Genomic DNA, 22,538 nt, shown 5'->3' with positions numbered 1-22,538 from the left:
ATCCTTATAGGCTGTTAGGAAAAGCATATTCTTTGTTCTGAAAGGATCGGGATATGGTGGCTGTAAGAATAATTTCTACCACTCAGTACATAGCTTCCTGCAGCAGTTCAGATTACTTTTTGTTGGCCTTCTTAGGTAATGTGATCCACACATTTCATTCTCTTCATGTTAAAAATAATGAATTCAGGCTACTTTATTCGGTTCAGTTCTTTCCCCTTACACTGATTAGTACGAAACATAGAGCAGAGCAATAGGATGATACTCAAACTTTCATTTTATTAGGAAGTTATAGTAAATTTTAAAAAAACCTTACACACAAATACATAAAACCTTAAAAATTAACAAGACGTGAATTCAATTTCCTATTAATATAAATGCAAGACATCTGTGGTTGGGCAAAGTGTAAGTGCATTCTCTGTGAGTGTACAAACTTATTTAATAAAAAAAATCCAAAAACATCAAGACTCTCATCCCAGAAAACCTATGGCTTTAAAGTGTTTCATTTCATATAATTCCACAGGCCAGCATCTCATGCTGAATTATACTGAACACTGGAAGTGAGTTTGTTATTGACAAATACATTTGTTATAGTAAAATATAACACTATCACAAAAAATTGCCAGCAGAGTATTAAGTTTCCCAGAGAGATTTGTCATTGAGAATAATTGCACTTAACCTGTAGGATAATACTAGTAGCTAACACTATTTTCTTTGTTATTTCAAAGCATTTATAATTTTCTTAACAAAAATCCATTCTATCCCCAACACAAAACATTCACTGAATGCAGATTTAAGGTAACACAATATTGGACTTCAATTGTGCAACTTGAATTTCCTCTTTTTACTTATATACCAGAAACGTTAAAAAAATTAAAAATGAATGATCTGTGCAAAATGGGAAGTCTTTATGTAATAACTGATACCTCATGCAGAAGAGGAAATAGTATCAAAAAATTATGGTCTAACAAGCCCTGAGTCAATAATTTCATTGAAAAGGCAAGGAACATGAGTGCTCCAAGTTTTTCCTATGTATTGGTGTGTATTCAAACCAGACCAGTATTTAATTAAATCATATTTTAAAACAGGCAGTTCGTGCAGTTTCTAACATACAATTCTTCAATGTGCTTCATTCCTTTCAGCAGACTGTATTTAATACTCAATTTCATTTAAGCTGTCTGGATAGCCTGATGAGAACTGAATTTCTTCCACTTCTGGAATACAAAGAATGAAGAAATACTGTAATTATTTTTATTTTTGTCATACATAAGAATACTTACAGCAGAATTTAATTGGCATGCTGGATTTAAATGGTATTGCCATGTGTTTTTTAAAAAGTTTACATCCACTGGTTTACTAGCTGAGATTCTGAGGATGATCTCACATCCTATTAGAGGGTAAAAGTTCTGCACTAACCCAGCAGCCTGATACTAAATTCAAATGGAGACTCAAGGGAAACATCACTCACCCACAAACAAGCACTGGGAATTTCAGGTGTCTCTTACAAAGTATCTTGAAACTTACCCAAACAAGGTCCTGCCTGGAACAGAATATCATCAATAGCAGTGTCACTTCTTATTGACACACCACGGATTGCCTCAAAAATAATCTGTAAAGTGAAACACAAATTTTCATTAATCCAAGTGGTGGAAGGACTGAAAAAAATAATAGCCATGCAACCTATTCAAGGGATACCCTTTATCCCCTCCTCTGCTCTCCCTTCCCCTCTACTTTCCTATGCCTTTTGTTTTCCCCTCTCCTTGGACAGACCTCTGGCTTTGCATCATTCCTTCTCCTTGGTGCCCCCTTAGAAAGATCATCCTACAAGAAGCTGCCATTTCATCACAGCTCAGTAGCTGTGTCAAATCTGGACAGGGCTACAGACAACTGAAGGAAAAGAAATTACACAAATGATCTTGAAAAAGCCCTACCACTACTGATAAAAAATGATAGCATCTAAATGTAAGTACTTTAAAATAGCATTTAATACATTTAAATACATTTGAATTCATAACTCTTTTCCTACTTGCAACTTATTCATGTCTTTAATAAATCCCTTCCTAACTTCATTTGTAAGATATTGCATCATTTCATGTTCTTCAGGTATCCATTCAATGTCACCTACATTTAAACATTTTATTGTAATTTTTTTTTAAACAATACAAAACTTGGATTCTAGTACATACTTCATTTCAATATTCCAATTTGACTGCTTCTTGCTTTTTTTTCTTACCTGGTAGTTTGTATCACTTTCATATTCTATGAGTCCCCTTAGCCATGAGATGCTTTGTTCCCCTGTCCTCCTCCACAAAGGTATTTCTTCATCATCCCCTTCCTTTTTTAGATAAACACTTAATAATCCAGTCCCAGCTCCATACATATGATAGAAAAATGTCAGGCACTGTTTTCCAGATGTTCCTCTTAGTGATCTTGAAACTAGGTATGCTCTCTGTCCATAGACCATGTTAGATGCCTCTATATACATGTAGTATCCTTTAAAAGACATAAGTAAATATTAGCAAAGTAGGATACATTACATTGGACAGTTCATTATGCTCAATATACTCATTATATTAAAAAAAACCCCATGATTGAAACTATTTTGTTAATGATTCACAGACTTTCTGCATTTGTGAACTGTAATATTTGAGATACTGTAATAATGGTGTGCTGTAACAACACTGGGTTTGAATTCATAAAGCCAAGAGATCTAGTCTTTATAACAAGTTTATAATATGATTCAGTCTTTAGAGAAAAAGGCAAGTTATTTTATTATGCTTTTAGGTTTTGATTTTTAACTGAAGGTACTTCTATGCATAGTGAACAACAAAGTATTTGAAATGGATTGCACTAGGTTTGGTACAAACCAGCCTGGGAATTCTCCAATACACTGCATGAATTATGTATCTACAGCTGTAGATAATGTTCCTTTTCACCTTCTCTCTTTACTGCTGCTCACCACCAAACTACAACCTTGCTGAGAGGTGATGTCTTCACTAGGGGCTTGCACAGAAAATAGGACTCTTGAGTACCACAAGGTACTCTCAAGTATCCACTGGCTGCTGTTCCTGCTCTCAGCATTCTGCCTGTCTAACTGATCCTTGGGAATTCCCACTCCCTCTGAAGGCAATCTCACCCCCACGACTTCTGGTGACAGACAGGCAGGTAAAGGGACAGACCACAAAAAGGGAACACTGGGACTGCATGAAGAGTTCCTGCATTATCTGAGTTCACTGTCTGCTGGCAGAGCGTACATCTCGAAACAGAACAGCTGCTTTATGCAGCAGATGGGATGTGAGGATGCTCCTCAGTCTTCTCACACACTTCAGTTTGCTCCAGCTGGTGATATCTGAGTGATGGAATGAGGGGCATGAATTTGCCTTCCACCAGTTCATGACCTGAACCCTTAAAACTTGGTTATATCTGTTGGAATATGTAGCCACAGAAAAGAATACAAAGGAAGAATATACTACAGCTGCTGTTACACCAGGAATTGCATTCTGATAGAGGTTGATTCATTGGAATTCTGAGACAGCTGCAGGTACATCTGAGGGTATGCTTTAGGCTGTGGTTGGTGGTGATGCAGTTTTCTGTGCCGTCATGCTAATGGGAGTCCTAAATACTTGAACTTGCACTAGTGAGCTTGTGGAGCATATTTTCAAGATAAAGGCTTGTAGGATCTCTTTTATTCTTCATGTTTTCTTCTAAGTTTGAACCCAAAGGGGTTCATACAGAAGAATCCCAACCCCTTGCACAGCTTGCTGTTGAGAAATGAACTAAGAAATAATCATTCACAGACCATGCTTAAAAGGCTCTCAGTTTTAAAGTCAAGCTATCAGCCTCACTTCTCAGACTACTTAATGATCCACGTAAACTGAAAATAGGTCTTAAGTCAGTTTCAGGGAATATTCACGTAAACCGGGAGTTTGGAAGGAGCTTTTTCTGTGAGATCTGGACAGTCATCCTCTTCTTTTATCTCCTAAGGAAAAGGCTACTTTGGGACATGACAGTCAAATTATTGACATGGCCTAGAGATAATTCAGATTAAATGTCATATTCTCAAAACCACGCATGAGTTCCCTGTGTAATGGGCTTATTTCGTTTGATTAGTAACTTTTCTGAATAGAAGAGCAAAAGCTTTCTCTATCTTCTGGGTTATCATTTAAAATATTTAATTAATACTTTTTATTAACTGCCAAACTCTGTTCTGAAAGTTCAATGTGGAATTTAACTCACCTACCCCAGTAGTGTGGTCTCCTTTTGGTCCAGTGTAAGAAGTGGGAGTTGGACCCCTCTTCCTGTGCCAGCTCCCACGACCTCTCTTCTTCTGGGTAAACACACACTCATCTTTTTCAAAAGTGCATTCTCCAGGAGTGGGCAGCAACAAATCTGTAAGGAGAGGATATAGTTTAAAACTTCAAATACGTTAGACTGATACATGGAAAGATTACACAAGTAATGTATTGCATTTCCTCACCTGTTGACATCAATTACAGCTACCTGGCAATGCTTACAATAGTTACAAGCTTATACAAGCTACCTTCAAACTGTTGTATAAAATTTAATTTAAATCTCTTCACATCTTTGGGGAAATCTGTGCCCTAGTCTAGCTCAGTAACTAGGATTCACTAGTCCTAGGATTCTTTAAAACAGTTTAGTAGTCTTCACAATAGTGTTTTGGACTAGATGATCTTATGAGGTCTTTTGGTTTTAATGGTTGGATTCAATGGTCTTAGAGGTCTTTTCTAACCTTAGCAATTCTATGATTCTATAACTGTTATAGAATTAACGGTGTAATTTTCTTCACTGTTTTGGCACCCCAAGCAGGTTAATAAGTCCCAGCATGTATAACATGCATAATAAATGAGCATTGTCAAAGACTGGAGTTTCTGTGAACTGAAATCAATGCCACATTTAGCTGTCCTCTGTTCCTTTGGCACCAGACTCTACTGCAGCCTACAACATACCACAGAGCTGCAGTTACTGGAGTATTTTCATTATTTCAATTCTATTAGATCATACAAAAGGTGATATAATTCAGGTGCATGCCAGGAAGCTTCTGTCAGGTAATCCTAATTTGTCATTCAGAAGTAAACATTTTGAGCTGCCTACACCTTTTGAAGAGGAGGAAGCCTTGATACCTCTGGGGCATTTTTCAGGCATTTATTTTGCTGCCATCAGAGACAAGCCATGGCATGACTCTACACCCAGATACCAGTTCTGCAGCTTTGGTTCCTTTTCCAATTACTTAAAAATTAAAGCAAGACAACTGTTGGAAATAGTTTGGAAAAATGGCATCTTGTTTTGTACATGTGACTTCTCTCTGTTCTTTAGCCTGAATGCATAAAATCCAATCAAGATAGGTCATTAAAAAGCTATTAGGATCATTGCAAAGGCATGGCTTTATTCCAAAGAGGAACGGGATTGTAGATTGTGCCTGCCTCAGGAGAACTTTTTTAAAAATCAGGATACAATTGTTGTATTGTCAAACCTCACAAAGCCACAAAAGGGGAAGTTTGGTGAGTTCAGAGAGGTTGGCCTGTGCATGTCAGAGGGTAAAATTTTGCTGAAAACCATTCAATTTCTCTCACTACAGTGGGAGTCTTGGACTGCTTTTCTATGTCTTTATCAAAGAACTGCAGCTCAGGTGAGGCTGTGCCTTGACCTTGCACAACTATATTTCTTGCCTAAAAAAAAAAAAATTACACTGTGTTTTGAAAAACACAGGGTTCATTCCTGGCTTCTTAAGGACCATTTGAAAACTACTTTTCACTCAATTGAACTGTGAGTCTATTTTAATGCCTTCAAAGGACCTTTCACCTATATGCAACTGCTCTGGAGTCACTGGAATTGATTAGGAGTTAGCTGGTACCCCTGTGAGCAAAAACTGGTCCTTGCTGGATGTTTGCTACTTTGCAAAAATAGGATTTATGCAATACTTATTGGAAAAAAAAAAAAAAAGAAAAGACAAGAAACCACAACAGGATGAAGTCAGCTGTAGGACAGGCTTGGAAAATGAAGGTGTATGAACTCTTCTCAAAAGGATAGCAGCTGTTGGATGACAAATACACATGGTCTTACCAGCAGCCTGGCAGCTTCCCAGGCTCAATGATACATCATCCAGTGCCACAAGTCCACAGTCCCAGAAGCTTTTACACCAGCTAACAAAGACAACCTGTGATACAGGAAGGAAGTGTCATGTATAAAACCTGGCACTGTTAAGAGTCTGAAATGTTAAGTGTTTTTTCCAAATGCACAGATAATTTTAAAATCTACAGAACAGGAATAATGGATGCACTTTGCCTTGGCACATTCTGCCAATGACTGAAATGTCAATTCTAGTGGGGACTAAATGTATGTTTTCAATGTAAAGAAAATATTTTCTCACTTTTGTAGGCAAATTATGTATATTTCTATGTAATTCCCACTTTACTAGAGTATTTTTTTTTTTCTCTGAGAAAACATGACTCACTGAGGCTGTGTTTTTTTCTTGCCCAACACCCAACATGAACAGCTCAAATATCTTCAGCTATCTTATCCTGAAACTAGGAGGTTTTATCCATGGAAAAATAAATTTGAAGGAGTAATGTGGAGTGATGGACAAAAAAGGCTGTGGCAAAATGCAAAGAATAATAGAGGAACTCAAACTACTGCACACAATGGGATTATTCATAAATGGCTCAGTGCCATGACATTGTAGCAGAGGAGACTTGAAATGTTATGCATGATTCACAGTGCTCATCTGAGTTTGTGGAGGTTAATAAAAACATCCAAGATCATTGATTTGAGTAAACGTTAATTCTGCCATGGAAAATACAAGTCACTCATGAGATAGTAAAATAAAATGTAAAGAAACTCTAAGACTCTCAGTTGCCCTTCTGCCAAAATTGACACAGATTTCTTTGAATTACAGTAGACACATTAGGATTTATTTTATGAAAACACTGCTGGCGGTTTTCTTGTCCTAACTACACCAAACCATCTGTCTGACCACTGGGGTTATGACCATAATTTAGGAGGAGTTTTTCAAAACAACTCCTTTGTGTTGAGTTCTATTCTAGTGATTGCAGATGGATTACTGTCACTTCTAACTGTTTAATCTTCTGGACAACACCTCAGTTGCATATTTGAGGTTAAATGCTGACTGACAAGTTTCACATGGGTACAAAATGGCATTCAAAAGTTGTTAGAGCTTTATTTAGTACGTTCTCTTCTAGTAGCCTCGGTAACACTTTCAGTATGGTACTTACATGTTATTTTGCCAGTTTGTTTTGCTATGTAGTATTTATTGACTCATTTGCTTATAATAACAGGAACTACACCAAAAACTTGGAAGGGTGTATGCATTATGCTGCCCAGGGAGGAGCAATTTTTGAAAATCTTCAATTCAGTGCTCCCAAGCCTGATTATTACTGATTATCTGTCTTGTAAACTACCACTGGTATGGAGTTAAGGAGTGCCCCTGCACAGAATGCAAAACTGCTCAGCATATGGTGGCCTAAACCTCACACCTTTTTTTGTTCTTTTCTTCCCACTGTGGAACTGTATCTTAGCCTCAAGGTTTAACAGGACAAAAATTTTTTCATACTTTATAAATTCATTGTCAGGACACAGGGGCAATCCCTTTAAAACAGTAGCATCTCTTGGAAAAAAAGCATAAAATAAGCATAAAATAAGATACTGACATTGGGTGAATACCATTGGCCAAAATTTTAATAAATGTATTCTGGTGAACATTTGTAATGAACTAAAGACATATTATAGCCCTAAATCCATGAATCTTCAGAAAACCACGCATGTAAGAGTGAAGTCAGTCCCCATTTGTGAAATAACATTTCCACACTGTGGAGTCCTGTTTTAAGCCATGCTTTAGTACTGACCTCATTGGGAGCAGGATAAAGTTCTTTATTCTTAGATTGCAGTAATTTGTTCCATGCAAAGTATGTAACTACCCATTGGGTCCTGGAGAAAGCCCTCCATTTAAAAAGCATGGCAACTATAACTGTGGTCTCTCAAAGCCCATTGAACCAGTAATCTTTGTACAACTAAAGGATTGATCTGATTCAGAGACTTGTCCAGCTTTGCCATCTGTAGCTTAAGCTTCACTAGTTTTCCACTTGATTTTTGTGGTGTTGAGGGACACACTGCCATGAGCAAACTCCGTAATTTCAGGGATGAAATTACAAAGTCTTCTACTTGGGAGCGTGTACTTGTGAGTGCAGAGTTTTCAGTACTGGCTATAGCAAATCTACTGAAATTGTTACAGTCCCCTCATTTTATTTTGTTGTTACAGTCTTGATTTAATTTTAAGCAATGGACTAGAGCATTTTTATTCACAGGTCAAATTTATTCACTCTTCTTCTGTTTTAAATATACTTTTCTGTCATAAAGCAAAATATTTGAGTATTTGAACTTTAGCTACCAAAATTGTATCAACTTGGATTCACAAAACTACTCATTTTCACACTAAGTCAGATCTCTGAATCCTTCCTGCAGTCTCAATAGAACTAATCTCAAGTTGCTTTGCATTTGTTCTTGTTTTGAATTAAAATATTTCCTTGGACAATTTTTCCAAAATAAAATCTTATGACTTTATCTCATGCCTTGGAGAAGACAATAGGGGATTCTTTGTGCTGAGCTTTTTTTGTCATAAAGCATGGCAGATGAACAACATACTGATTGTTTCAAGCTAGGTAACAGAGATTCCTGGACTCTCATACTATTTTGGATGCTAAATTAAAAACACTATCCAGTGAAGGCAGTTGTTGCCCGTGTTACGAAAAATAAAACATATCTCTCATGTTTCTTTTTGTTCCAATAACAGGACATGGCTAGGGAGTCAGTTTCCTTCCAAACCATTGCCCCAGCTTAGAAGCTGGTTTGTTTATCTTGCAGTGCCTAATCAATGGTTCTGGCCTTCAGTCTCAAAATATCAATAATCCTTTGTTAGCACTTATCCTGGATGATATGAGGTATGAGCAATGCCAGATGAAAACGGCCGGTTGAGCAAGCTTCTGCTAAGACACCACATTGGGCTGTGCTCCAGATACTGGGTGAGGTAGAAGGGACTTCTCATCTTTAGCACTCAGCGACTCTACAAGGAATTAAAACTCACACGCTTATAAAGTTAATCTGCTTTTAGAGGAGAAGAAATAGAAGGACATGCAGTAAGGTACCTTCAGTGTAGTGGGAAGCTTGCCATAGAAGGTTTGGTGGGAGCTGGACTGAGAACGGGAGAAAAGAAGATGCCTATATGTTCCCTTGGATCCCTATATGTTCTATGTGTTTTCTTTCCTCCTTGTTTATCCCAGAACGTATACATCTTGCTCAATTAGAGAGCCAGATCAGCCAAACAGAAGAAAAATATGCAAATAGTCCAAACTGGTGACTTAAAAGGAAGCTATGCCTCTGCAGCAAGGTAATTTACTTTTTCCGTCCTAATGAATATTCCTAGTTTAAATGACACACTGTAAATCTGTGTAGACACAAAAGTCAGTCTGTCACTTAGACACATTCAAAGTTCAATTTCCTAAAGAAGAAGAACAGTTATAGTGGAGTCTGACATGGTTTTTTTTCTGAGAAACTACTGTTTTAACTTCTTCACAGTGACACAAGTATTACAAAATAAAAAAATAATTTGAACACTAGAAACAAAAGTGTGACCTGACAGGAATAAGCAGTCAAGATGTTTTCACACAAGATAGGGAGCCTGACTTTTCAGTCAGTTATGCAAATAAAGAGCTTACATATAAGCATGTAAGCCAAGGACTGACCACACAGGGGATGGGAAAACCATTTTGACTGTCTCAGGGATTTTCAATACAGATGTTTTAAGTGTAGACCAAATTACTCATAGCTAGCTTAAATAAAACTAGATGTTAAGTGCCTTGTATTTCTTTGGCCTAAACAGTCAGAAATGCATTTATCAAGAATTCAAGTAAGCCAAAATTAGAACATCTGTAAGCTTCTGTCATTTAAAACAGATTGATTTAAAATTACACTTGCCAGGCAAGTTCAGTTTCTTGCCATGTAAATACAATGAGCTTGTATTGGAAAAAAAATGTAATATGAAAGCTTCTACGTAAATAATTGGATAACATTGGTAATAAGCTTGTGACAGTTGAACAAGTATTTTTGAAAACCTTTCTTGTCCAAGGGCAGAAACAAACAATGAAAGAGAAACATAAAGCTAACAAAATAACCTAGTGCCACAGGCTGTTTATCCTACATCTCCTCTTGCTGGATTGCACAGTAGAGAACACTGCCTGCACACAAATATACACAGGACACTGATATTCTCATCTGTCCCTGACCACCCTCATAGATTTCCACAAATCTACTGTAAGGGCTCTATCCTCATTCCCATTAAACAGTTTCCTGACCATTAAGGATTGGAGATTCCAAAAGGAGATGTGTAATATTTCATGCAACATATCACCTTGCTTAGCAACTAAGAAGATGCAAGCCATTTAGGCACTGCTTCCTAACCTAAGTAACTTTTTTCAGTTTCCAGTATGCTGTTTCCATAACCACGTATTAAGCACCACAGAAACTGAGGTTCCCACTTAGCAGCACTATCCTACTGTTCCCAAACTAACTCTACCATTCTTATTTTAGGCATTTCTGGTGACTATCCTTCAAGAAGTTTTTCATTTCAAAAGGTAAGAGAAGGAATGACAGTACTGTTCTATAAAACTGCAGCTAATTCCAGCCTCTTTAGGGTGCATACCTTATTGTGGGAAGACCAATAAAGGTTTTGTTGGAACAGGAACAGGAACAGGAGGAGCAGGAGGAGGAGGAGGAGGAGGAGGAGGAGGAGGAGGAGGATGTCTGCCTTCCTTCAGTTGGCACCTGACTGGAGAACTGTGTTTTTTACACTAGTGACTTGATCACAGAGATCTAGGGGTTTTTTTATGCAAGATTAGTTTAGTCATTTACCTGTGACTTGGGTGGACAAGCAGGAAACACAGATTTCTTGCCAGCAAAGAGAAATAAATGCAAGAATAATTTAACATTGAGCATCACCATGGTGATGATGTGAGAAGAAAGGTCCAAAGATACTCAGATCAAGTACCAGGAAGGCAGCAGATAACAGATATTTAGGGAAAACAGTACAAGAAACAAACCAGCACTAAAGCTTTTATATTATGTCCGACCCAAAAAAAGCTGAAGAACTTACTGAACTGGAGGTCACAACTGGACCACTGTGGTTACAGTCACTGTGAGGTCCATTTTCCAGTATTTTTTTAAATATATGTCTACTATTGGCCTCCACAGCATCTTGCAGGAAAGTTTCTCACTATTGTTCTGAGAAAGTCTTCTCTTCTCTTTGATTTAAAACATGTAAATATTCAAGTGCAACACAGAGTCACTTGATTTTCCTTTCTCACAATTGCAGCTAAAATTACTTGCGGAGGATAAGAGAAAGCAAGCTGATAAACTCAAGTAAAGAGAGTGAGGAAAAAACCATCAAAGAGGAATAAGAGAATACTTAAGCAATGAAAAAAACAAAAATGCAGCCACAGCTAGATAGGGTAGTAGGATAGACTGTTATGCCAATTACCTTTCTGAGGATTTGATTTTGAACTCTTTGGGAGCTTCAAGCACTGTTTTACCAGGTAGTATTGCAAAAGCTTGCATGATGGATAAAAACCACAAGATGTTTGCTTTCAAAAACCTGAGCTTCAGAATGGTAACCCAAATCTAGCAAAAATGAGCAGATTTGATAAAAGCAGATCCAACTGAACTCAAACCTTCATTTTAACCTAGGTATTTGGACTTTGTTGTGAAGTTGCATAAGAAAAATATTTTTCCATGCTGGTGTTTACCCACATACACATGGACACAAAATATTAAAATGTAGATTCTTGCTTCACAGTTAATGTGAGCTTCTCAAGGATGCAAATGACATGTCAAATTTTCTTCCAGTTAGCTCCTACATTTTCCTGACATGTATTGGCATGGAAGATCAATTTCAGTACATTCTATCAACTGAAAATAATCTATATAATTCAGATTTAGGTTTTCATGCTGCACTTAAAGAGGCTTATACAATAAACCATGAAGGATTTAAGTGATGTCAAAAAACATTAGAATTTTTTTTTGTATTTCTTTCTTCTCACACTGATTTCCTGGGTACAGTATAAATCAATATAATGAGACAGTGCTGCAAGTACAAATTAGGAAATCAGATTTTAAATTCCCTGCCTTTTCACTAGCATTATCAGCATGTGTATTTACAGTATGTGCACACACACACACCTATATATAAATATAAATATATATGCACACAAACACACATATATGTATGTAGGTATAGACATTTATGACTTGTTTAGCTGGATCATACCTGCCTAGCCTTTAAAACATTTTATTTTCAAAATGTCATATTAAAGCCAGCTGGCCAGCTTCATATTTCCTGCTCACAGAACTCAAGCCATCAACTTGTGCCAGACTGCAGTTAGCTAATTCAAAAAGAACTTGCAAAAGCCATTACAGAAACCAAGAACTGAAAATCTGCATCTTTTTATTGTCCTGATGCAAACAAATATGCTATCGAAATTAAAATGTATCAGATGGATTTAATATATTTTTCAAAGCTTTGGGAGTAGTATTTGTAGAAGAAAAAAGATGAAGGATGTGAGTAATTGGTTATTTTATAGCAATTGTTTCTGGCTGAAAAAATAATTTTGACCTTCAGGACACATTATCGTTGACTTGACCAGCTGTTAAGGAAGAGCCAGGAGACTCTTTACTGTTTCCACATGGGCTGACCCGATCCAAAAGTGGCTCCTGGTAACCAAGAAGATGCTCAGCCAAACTACTGTACAACTTCTTACCATCCAAGTCTACATATGATACATCTCAGAAAAAAATAAAATAGGCTCATTAGTCACTACATCTGTATTAGAGGAAAGGTGGCAGTCCTATCTTATTTTGAGACCACCTCTCTCCACTGAAAGACTGTTTTTCACTTGTCTATAACATTGCCAAGACACAATGATCTCAGCTCAGATTTTCCATGCTAGGTCCTTGGTACAGCCTTATTTTGGAAGATTTAATTCAAAACAGTTCCATCATTTCCGAGAACAAGGCTAGGAAAAAGGGCTTATTTTGCCCCTATTAAACAAAAAAATTCTGTGAAAAGCTTGAGCACTCCAAGGCTTTGGAGTAGAAGCAGAAAAGTGTCAAGAGTCTGAACTTTATGGCAGTGCTATCTTTTCTGTCAAGTCATTAGTTTTTTAGAAACTAAAATTTGTAAAAAATGGGACAAGCAGGGCAAACAGAATGGAACATGAATAATATTACAGGGAAAAAAAAATTGGATTGTCCAGAGCTGAGAGTAAGATGAGGACTGGGGTGGGGGGCAGAGGGGTGGTTCATTGCCTATGGGACAGGTTAGATAAAACAAAGATGCCTCAGTGAGGATGCAAGAGACATAAGGACAGATTGCAGGAGACAGGACAAAAGAGGTCAAGCTTCTGTCATGTCTCTCAGCACTGTCTCTCTCCAGAGACAGAAGCGTAGTCCCTAACTTGCTGGTTCCTACCACTTCTTTCTACCAGCCAAAACTGGTGCACCTCCACGGCTGCCCCACACTGAAATGTGTAGTGTGGTTTTTGCCAGCTATTTCACCACTAGGCAGACACATCTTCACAGATAACTAATCTGAGTGTTTACACAGTACCACACAGTAATACTTTGTTTCCTTCTGTTGCCTTGGAAAAGAAGAAACAAACAAAATAAAGCATGAAAAGACTTTTAAAAGTATTAAGGCTGAAGAGCTGGACATGAGATTGCAAGGAAAAGTCAGAATCAAATTCACTGTGCAACTGCATTTGAGCCTACTTCTAAATATTATGAGCAGACAGCCTGTAACTACACCAGGTTTTCACCCTCTGCCTTAAGCAGACATGCTTAAACTTTCGCAATATTTGTATTTTTTATGTTACCTTCCCATCTGTAATACACCTTGATGTACTTTTCCATTTAATATGTTTCAGAACTTCACCCATTTTGTTCTGTTTATCTAAGGAAAACCTTATGAACTTAACCCCCTGTCAAATACAGTTATTTAGCTAAGGGGTGCCTAAATTATGGTTTGCTGAACACATGCTGACTTATGTAAAGCCCAATAAATCTCCCAATATTTTGTGATATTTGAGGAATGCCTCCTCAACAGAAACCTTTTGCAACTTGTTTCCATGGGAAGGAAGACTTTCACAAGACTTGAAGCATCCAGAGAAGTTTTTTAAGAATTGACAGAGGCCAATAAACCATTCTGCAGAACATAGTTTTTCTCCCCCTCCTACACATCTCCATACTCAGAAGCAGGGAGGCAAGCTTCCTCACAACTGTTTTACATATCCTGACTTCTAGGAAAACAAAAATTGTTCTTCACAAATTCATGCTGGAAAAGATTTTCCATGTATATGTCTGATGCTAAAAACCTGCCACCTCCATGACTGTCAACCAGTTCTAACAGTCATGCTCAGATGTCACCACTACTCATGCAGTTGATTATGCTACTAAACCCTTCCAGAAGTAATAAAGAAATACCTAAACAGGAGATGACAAAAGTAAATTATAAGCTTGTAATTTTAACTTCTCTACAAGTATCTTGGGATGATACTATGAGAAACTTTTCTAGTATGCACTTGCTGGGCACTAATAAAATTCTTTTTTTACTCTCTAACACTTGAAAGGGAATTAACAGTTCTGTTATGTTTTATGGATAAAGCACATAAAAAACCCATTGAAACTTTAAGATATCAGGTGTCTGACATAAAACACTTCCCCACAACTAGGACTGAAATTTTAAATGTAAATTTGCCTGTAAACACAGTTAGGCAGCTGGGTTTTGACCTTTTATGGCCAGTAACTGCTGTTATTTCAAAAACTAATTTTTAGTGGAGAAAATATTTATGCTTGTCTTTAATTTAGGAATATTGAGAGTTGTAAGACAAGTTTTCATTCAAATGTTCAACATATTGTCACACTCTGGTCAACATGTAGTGATCCATCTGGTTCTCTGTAGATGACTCACTGATAGTGAAAATCTGTTACAGAAATCAGGATAAATACAGAAGTAGCACTTACAGAAATCTTTGTAAAAGTCAGTCTTTGAAAAAAGAGTGGAGATAAGGAATTACAATGGCTTAAGGACTTACTCAGGAGGTGATGTCAAGTACCAATGTGTTATTCATGTGCTGAGATAATGTAATGACCTCTCCAAGGAGACATTGCTAATTCTTCAAGTCCATCGCTCTCATTTACACTGACTTCTAGTTTCATACTGTAACCCAGCAGTTGAGTTTAGGGAAGGAACAGATCCCCATTTTGACCAGAACTTACCAGTACTTTTTAGATTAATTAAAATCTGCAACTGAGTGCAACGATGATATGACTCACATAGGAAACAAACAAACAAAAATGAGAGGATGTGGAGCATGCTGAGAAACTAAGACTCAAATGGCTTTTGGTAGAACTCCTCTGGTGAAATCTCCAGCTAATTTACTTTGCAGGTATAGCTCACTTAGGATTAATCCTATAACAAAGAACTCTGAGAAGGCAAGGAAAATCTCTTCTCAGAATTTGGAAAATTTGAAGAGTCTTACCTTGCAAGGCATAGGCTTTTTGAAGGAGATTTCAGCTTGAGTCCAAACTCCCTTTGGAGAGTCCAAGACTGACCAGATTTTCTCTTGAACAACATGATTCTCCTCAAAAATATAAACTGCAAGAGTGCCACTCATCTTGAAAAACCCATATAAGGCATAATAAAAACGCAGACAAAACTGCAGGTTTCCTGGCAGGGTCGGGCCATACAGACGTCCAATGTACCCAGGCTGTGATGTAAACTTTGTGTTTGCCAACAAATAATAGCCTGCAAGACAGCATAATTATTGTATTTAATATAGTATTAATACAGCTGATTTGCTATTAAAGCAGCTTCTGTTATTGCATCAGACTTGGGTTATAAAAACAGTTCCAACTGGCAAGAAATAGATTATCACACTCTGACAGGAAATAACCATTTTTTTCCAAAAGCATCCTGTCTGCTTCTAGCTAAACTAGCACATGGCTAAGTTACCAGAAATAAACACTTATCAAATTTATACTGAAAAATTCCCTGGGTTGCTGGCTTCACTGGAAAACTAGTGAGAGTTTTCAGGGTTACCACTGTGAGACAAAAAAAAAAAAAAGGAGGGTGGGGTACAAGGCCTATTATTCCCTGCATCAAGTATAAAGAACTGAGACCTTAGTGCATATGATTAATAACCATGAATACTCTATTTAAAGAGATGTCTGAATTTCAGAATTTATTAACAGTCTTTTCATCATGTGGTTTCACTACACAATATTTATGTTCTCCCTTAAAAAAGCCAACTATTCTAAACCTAGAAAACCTAAATGACCACTTCTGCTCTCTAAAAAAAAATGCATTAACCTATTATTACATTTACTTCCATATTTTTTTGGATTCATCCCTCCAGCAACTAGAGAGCAGTACAGTGAAGATACTCTGATTTGTGGTCCTGCCTGACTATTCAATAGGTGACCTTCCTCCTCTACACATGGGGAAGCACAGCCAGAGCTCCAGACAGGACCAAGCTGTGAGCGCTGATCTTTAATGGCAGAGAGTTGCACTGAGACAAGCTAATCATTGTGGCAGTGATATGACTTAACAGAGTGAACAATGATACAATAGGTTAACCTTAACCTTTTATACAACACTTATATATAGTTTGACTCTTCTAGGAGAAAGCAGTTTTGATTCACCGAATCCAGTAGTGTGATCTCCTGCTCTATACACATTGCGCTTCACTTTCACTCTGCTCCATCCTGGGCCATCTTTGTGATCTTGGTAGAAATTACACAGATCTTCCTCAAAATTGCAGCCTGCATTGACAGGATTGAAAGGAGCTCCTAAAAGAAAGACGCATATGTTCTGTTAGGATGAGTACAGTGTGATAAACATAGGTTTGATGCAGAAGGATGCCAAAGCATACTTTGCTTCATCTTGCTTTTCTTTACCGACGATAAGCATGTGCAAATATGTTACACATATAGTGCCCAGCCATGATGAAATCAAACTATCAAATTTCTACTGCAAGTTGGTCTTATCTTATACTTTTTGCTGGAGCCAGGAGAAACCTTGCTTCATAGTCCCCCTAAAACACAAATGAGCTCCAGATACTAAGACCAGATTATTCCTCCAGGATAGGTAATTCACAAAGACATTCAGACCATTTGTTTTTATCTGCTCCTTCATTCAAAAGATTATTCGGAAAAAATGAATGTGTCCATGTGCCTGTGTGTGCACTGAACATCAACATTTAGTATTTTTTTAAAGAGCATTTATTAAAAATCTTTTGTATAGTTAGGTGTGCATGTGCATGCTCGAAGTAGATAAGCCAAACTGTTTTTAGTTCCTGTACCACCTCATGGAAACTTTGCTCTGGAGCTCGCCCTCACACAGTGCTAATACTGCAGAGAAGAAAGCTGAACCATTTATAGTAAAGTTGATTAAAAGCAAAGCTAAGACCCGCCCAGCCCTGCAGATGGCTCTCTCTAGACCTGCAGTATGGAATTCATGGGTCAGAACTTGCTTCAGTCTGAAAAAATACTATATGGGCCATGCTAGTAAGTAAAACATTTCTACTTCTTCAAAGGCCTCACCATAGGTGAGGTGAAGGTGCTTACAGAAGGTGCTTGGGGAAGGAGAGGCAGAACCCAAAGCTATCCTGCAAATTTTGGCTTTGCCGGGAGCCCAGACACAGGACATTGTGTACATCACTCTACAGCAGCGCATATGACCTTTCTTCATGGAGACGAAGAGAGCTTTTACACCAGTGGCAGGTACAGGCTATCAGCTTTAGGAGAACAAAAATTGTGGCTTTGGAGTGATGCCTGAGGTCTTTTGAGTCTCAGACAGGCCAAATCTAGGCCCTCCTATATGTCTTAACTCTTCCTGCAGCCATGGCCTCCCACCTCTGCTTTCCTAGTTAAAGAAAAGGCAGGTGGAGCACTTCCATGTGACATTAAACCCATATTCTGACTCAGCCTTTGCTGAGCAAGTACTCTGGTACCTTTTCCTCCATTTGGCTAACATCAAGACTTTTGTTGAACAAAACTTCTAGGAAAAAATAAACATTTTTAACATTTCTACTCAGAAGAACTGAAGATGACAATAATTGATAAGTCTGAAGGATCAAACAGTATATGTTGTATATGTTGTATGTAAAAGAGTATAAAGCAAATAATTTACTTTCATTTCTCAAACAAAAATCCCAAAACTACCACAAAACAAACCTTCAAAATCAAAGTTAGTAGGTGGAGTTCTAGTTGAACCTATCATATTCAGAACAGATTCTGATCCATTCAGATTAGACCTGAACTTCAACCATTGAGGCAGAAAATGCTATAAAATTTATCCCATTTCTCAACAGATATTAGTTGTCTGAAAATTAAAATGGAGAAAACAGATAAGCAGCTCCAATCCTGTGAAAATTGCAAGCATAACTTAGGATTTCTGTTCCAAAATAAAGCAAATACCAAAAAGTTATTGAGGAGATAATGAAACAATGGATTTACCCAGCCATGAGACGTGGATTAGTAATGATTAATGTATCTGGCATCTGCCTGCTTCAGCAGTGATACTTCAGCAGTGGAGGCAGAGCTAGCAGATACTCTGAGATAAAAAGGGGATAAAACAGCCCTTTTTTCATTGATCACTTTAGAGAATTTGCCAAAAAATTCAAACTTCTGACCAAAGGAAAAGATGGCATCTACTTTTGACTATCTTTTAGTGCCAGAGTAAAACGCCAGCAACCAGCTACTTAAGAGGCTGCATTCACAAATGCCAATGTCCTTTGTGCCAAGTGCCTCTACATCAGAGGTCACAGGGATTCAGGTGGTGTCTGTTGCTGGGAAAACCTAACAAATACTCGACGGACACGCCCTGCCTGAGATGAGTAATACCTCCTGGAGGAGTGAAGACAGGGAGGCAAAGCTCATGTTTTGGCTCTGTAGAACACCTCAGGGCATGTGGCATGAAGAATGCCTACACTGGCATTAATGAGAAGCCCAGGGCATTTTCTTCCTCATACCATCACACCTGGGAAAATCCACACTCTCCTTCTGTGACAAGCCTGCAAGTGGTAATTTCTTAAAACCAGTAGTGATGCAAATACAGCGCTCAGTCCAGCACTCCAGCTGCAGAACCCTGAGGCAAGGTCTTTGGAAAGGAAGCATTAAGAATTGATTTCCAAAAAAATGAATGGCACAGGTGTTATCTGCTGTTATGTCTTCTGAAGGAAGAGGAGCCCAGTGGTGCTGGTCAGCTGAGAAGGTAGCACCAAAACTGCAAATACTGACAGACAGTTCTGAGGGGCAAGGCAGAGGGAGGAAACAAGGGAGATAAATAGGAGCAAGAGCTCATCATACCTGTCTGATTGCTGCAGTAAACCGGAGAGAAAGAAATGTCATCAAGGGCAACATAACCTCCCTTGGCGCTATTGAAAGCCACTTCAAATATTACCTAGAAATTATAATAAGTTGTTATTCGTCTGCCACACACTCAGCAATAATTTTGGTACACATCTTTGAAATACAGAATTCTGACTGAATGTCCCAGACAGACTCCAGCACATCTCATATAGTGCTGAAAGTGTTGGGACTAATTAAATTATATCACTTATTAGGGATATAAATCAGAGCCTGACCTTAGGTGTAGATCATTGCTCACTCCAGGTCAAGGAAACACCAAAAGGAATATAGCTCTTCTGCTTTATGAAGCACCACTTTTAAAGATGCAGTAAGGCTTCTGCCACTGTATTATACAAAACCACTATTCACAATCATCAGCCTGTACTGACTAAACCTCCAGTTTTATCTAGAATCTGTCTGGATCAAGAGCTAAAAACCCCCTGTGTTCATTACTTTTCTATTAATATATTAAATTTTAGAGTTTTCTGTAAATATCCTCAGATATTGAAACCCATGACTTGGCATTAGCTGTCAGGGAAGATTTCCTGTACAGAATTTATTTAAGAACCAGAAAAGCTATTGCTGTGTTTTGTTTACCACAAAGATCAAACAATGTATTGTATTTAGCCATTCCCAGGGGAAATAATTTCCTCAAGTAAGTGGAGGACCATCTATAACTCTTGAGGAAGTGTCTTAAAATTTCTCTTAAGTATCAAAGGTCTGAGATACAGGAAAACTTTGAGAGCCAGCCCCAGGGACAAAGCAAGGAAATAAGGACAAAAGCTTTCAGAGTGAGATTCGTTTCAGTGAAAGCAATGCCTGTGATGTTTTGCAGACTAGGAGAGCTAGTGAAAGAATCCTGAGCAATCTTCTTTAGCTAGATGAAACAAAGAAGAACAACCCTCTCGAAGCAACCAAAGAATTTATGTGTTAAGGTTTAATATTATTTCTATTAAATTATCTCTGTGCTAAATTACATAGAAATTTCTTGAGCAGATTAAAGGCCTGTGTAGCCCAGTGCCTTTTTTCCAGCAGAGAGCACCTACAGGTGCTCCGAAGACAATCACAGGCTTTCAGTTCTTCTTCCCTTACATTATATTCCTGATGAATTCTTCCTTTCCCATTAATTTTTTCTGATCAGTTTTTTAACTGATCTTAATAATGGTATCTAGGTATGTTGTGGAAGTGAGTTCTGTGGTTGAATCACATATGAAAAGACCCTCTGTTCGCTTTATTTTAAAACTGTTACATGGTAACTAAGAACTTGGAACAGCAATGTAAATTTTGAGAAACAGGGAACAGTTAATCTTTTCTCTAATCCTTCATGGCTCTTAAGAATCTCTAACATATTCTACTTCCATCTTTTTTTATAAGGGCTGAAAACTGTTATTCCATTGATGTAACTTCTCCATACTTTTCATTATCTGCATCTCCCTCTTGGACAATATTTTTTAATCTTTTTAAAATCTTCTTAATTTTTTTTTTTTTAACGGAGAGAGCTGAAGTTGCATACCCTGCTGAACACAAGGCTTCCCTGAGCATTTACCCAGTGGTACAACATCCTGTGTTTTGCAATTTATTCCCGTATGGATAGTTTCCAACATTCTGGATGGATTTTTGAATGCTGCCAGGAAATGAGAGGATATTTTCACGAACTCAACAACAGTATTGCCAAGCTCTAAGTGATCATTAATTAATTTCCATCGATAGCGCTAGGACTGAGTTTCCCTTTTTTAAACATGAATTTAGTTTATATTAAGTGAATCAGTAATTCACTTACCATTCTGTATTATGAAGCCTTCTGAGAGCTGCCTTCCTTTCCCGTGAAGATTTGAATGGATTATCACTGACTTTATATAGAGTGGAAAAGGCCTACATAATATCTCATGAAAATTAGCTTTACCCCTAGTAATTTCTGGAAGTCTACAGGGTTATGGTGAATTAGCAAATAACTTAGGTAGAATTAAAGCAAGTAGAATTTATCTATAATCCATGTATTAGAAGTATGTATGTATAGAGAGAGTATATGTTTGTATATATATAAAAATTACATATATATGTGTAAAATACACATATATGTAAGTATATATGTATGTATATAATATACATACACTGTTTATTTCAGTCTTTTAAGTTTGGGGTACTTTTTAGAAAACACTAGGGAATAAAATACTCAATTTTTTTCTGATACTCTTGACAGTCATTGTAATAACCATCAAGAGCTGTCTTTCACATTTAAGGGCTACTGTACAAAGGACCCAAGTTTGGACTTTCTCTCATGAACTGCAGGATCTAAGTAAGGTGGAGAATAGACCTCAAGTATTTTTTAAAATTTTTCTTCTGCAGTATTTTTCTTATGCATTATTTTATGATATTCAGCATCCTTAAAAATGAATCAGAGAGTCATAGAAACAGGGAACGGAGAGAACCTTGATATTATTCAGCAACTAAAAAACTTCCCATCAGTGAAACACTACAACCTCCCAAGATACTCTGATCAAGCACTAAACCCCCTGGCTTCAAAATCAAGCATGAGTATGGAAAGTGATCTCTCCTTGACCTTTATGCAAAGGGTAAAGGATATCACAGATCACCAACACCTTTACAGCTGTCTTTCAGATACTGCCTGGTGCCTGCTGTGTTCCTGGCTTGGCCTGAGCTGGCACTCGTGTCTGAGGCAATCTGGAAGTCGCAGCTGGACCGAGCAGGAAGGTTTGCTTTACCTCCATGGGATACGGCGCATTGAAGTCGACTTCTGCCAACGCCCAGTCTGCATTCAGTGCACTGTCTGTTTTCCAGATCTCTTCATAAAAGCCACTCATGTCTCTCAGGTAAACAGTAAAAACAATGCTGCTTTCCAGCTTAAGCTGATAATAAAAAGATAAGCAGCCAGATATTGGGGCTGTGGTCCTTGGTGATATTAGCTGGGCCACTTCCTGAAAGTGTTTGACATACACAGAGTCCACGTACATGTAGTGACCTAGAAGCAGAGAAATATTTGGCATAAGACACTCTTTAAAGAACACCATGTACAAGAAGTATCAGCAGATGAA

At 37.7% G+C, this 22,538-nt stretch overlaps 1 protein-coding gene across 1 annotated transcript in view; it reads right to left on the bottom strand.

Annotated features, from left to right (window-relative positions):
- Window positions 1–256: 256 nt before the first annotated feature.
- The window catches only part of MAMDC2 (MAM domain containing 2), a 55,427-nt gene continuing 33,145 nt past the window's right edge, over window positions 257–22,538 (bottom strand). The window contains exons 6-14 of the mRNA XM_063180783.1: window positions 22,209–22,465; window positions 19,444–19,537; window positions 16,777–16,923; window positions 15,615–15,880; window positions 6,079–6,172; window positions 4,234–4,386; window positions 2,231–2,490; window positions 1,522–1,606; window positions 257–1,211 (exon numbers count right to left, since the gene is read on the bottom strand). Of these exons, the coding sequence (XP_063036853.1) occupies window positions 1,150–1,211; window positions 1,522–1,606; window positions 2,231–2,490; window positions 4,234–4,386; window positions 6,079–6,172; window positions 15,615–15,880; window positions 16,777–16,923; window positions 19,444–19,537; window positions 22,209–22,465 (1,418 nt within the window). The 3' untranslated portion in view covers window positions 257–1,149. The remainder of the gene's footprint in view (window positions 1,212–1,521; window positions 1,607–2,230; window positions 2,491–4,233; window positions 4,387–6,078; window positions 6,173–15,614; window positions 15,881–16,776; window positions 16,924–19,443; window positions 19,538–22,208; window positions 22,466–22,538) is intronic.

The sequence above is a fragment of the Melospiza melodia genome, chromosome Z (genome assembly GCF_035770615.1).
Source record: "Melospiza melodia melodia isolate bMelMel2 chromosome Z, bMelMel2.pri, whole genome shotgun sequence".
NCBI lineage: Eukaryota > Metazoa > Chordata > Aves > Passeriformes > Passerellidae > Melospiza > Melospiza melodia.
The sequence above is the reverse complement of the archived record's forward strand: the minus strand, read 5'-3'. Positions and strand labels throughout refer to the sequence as shown.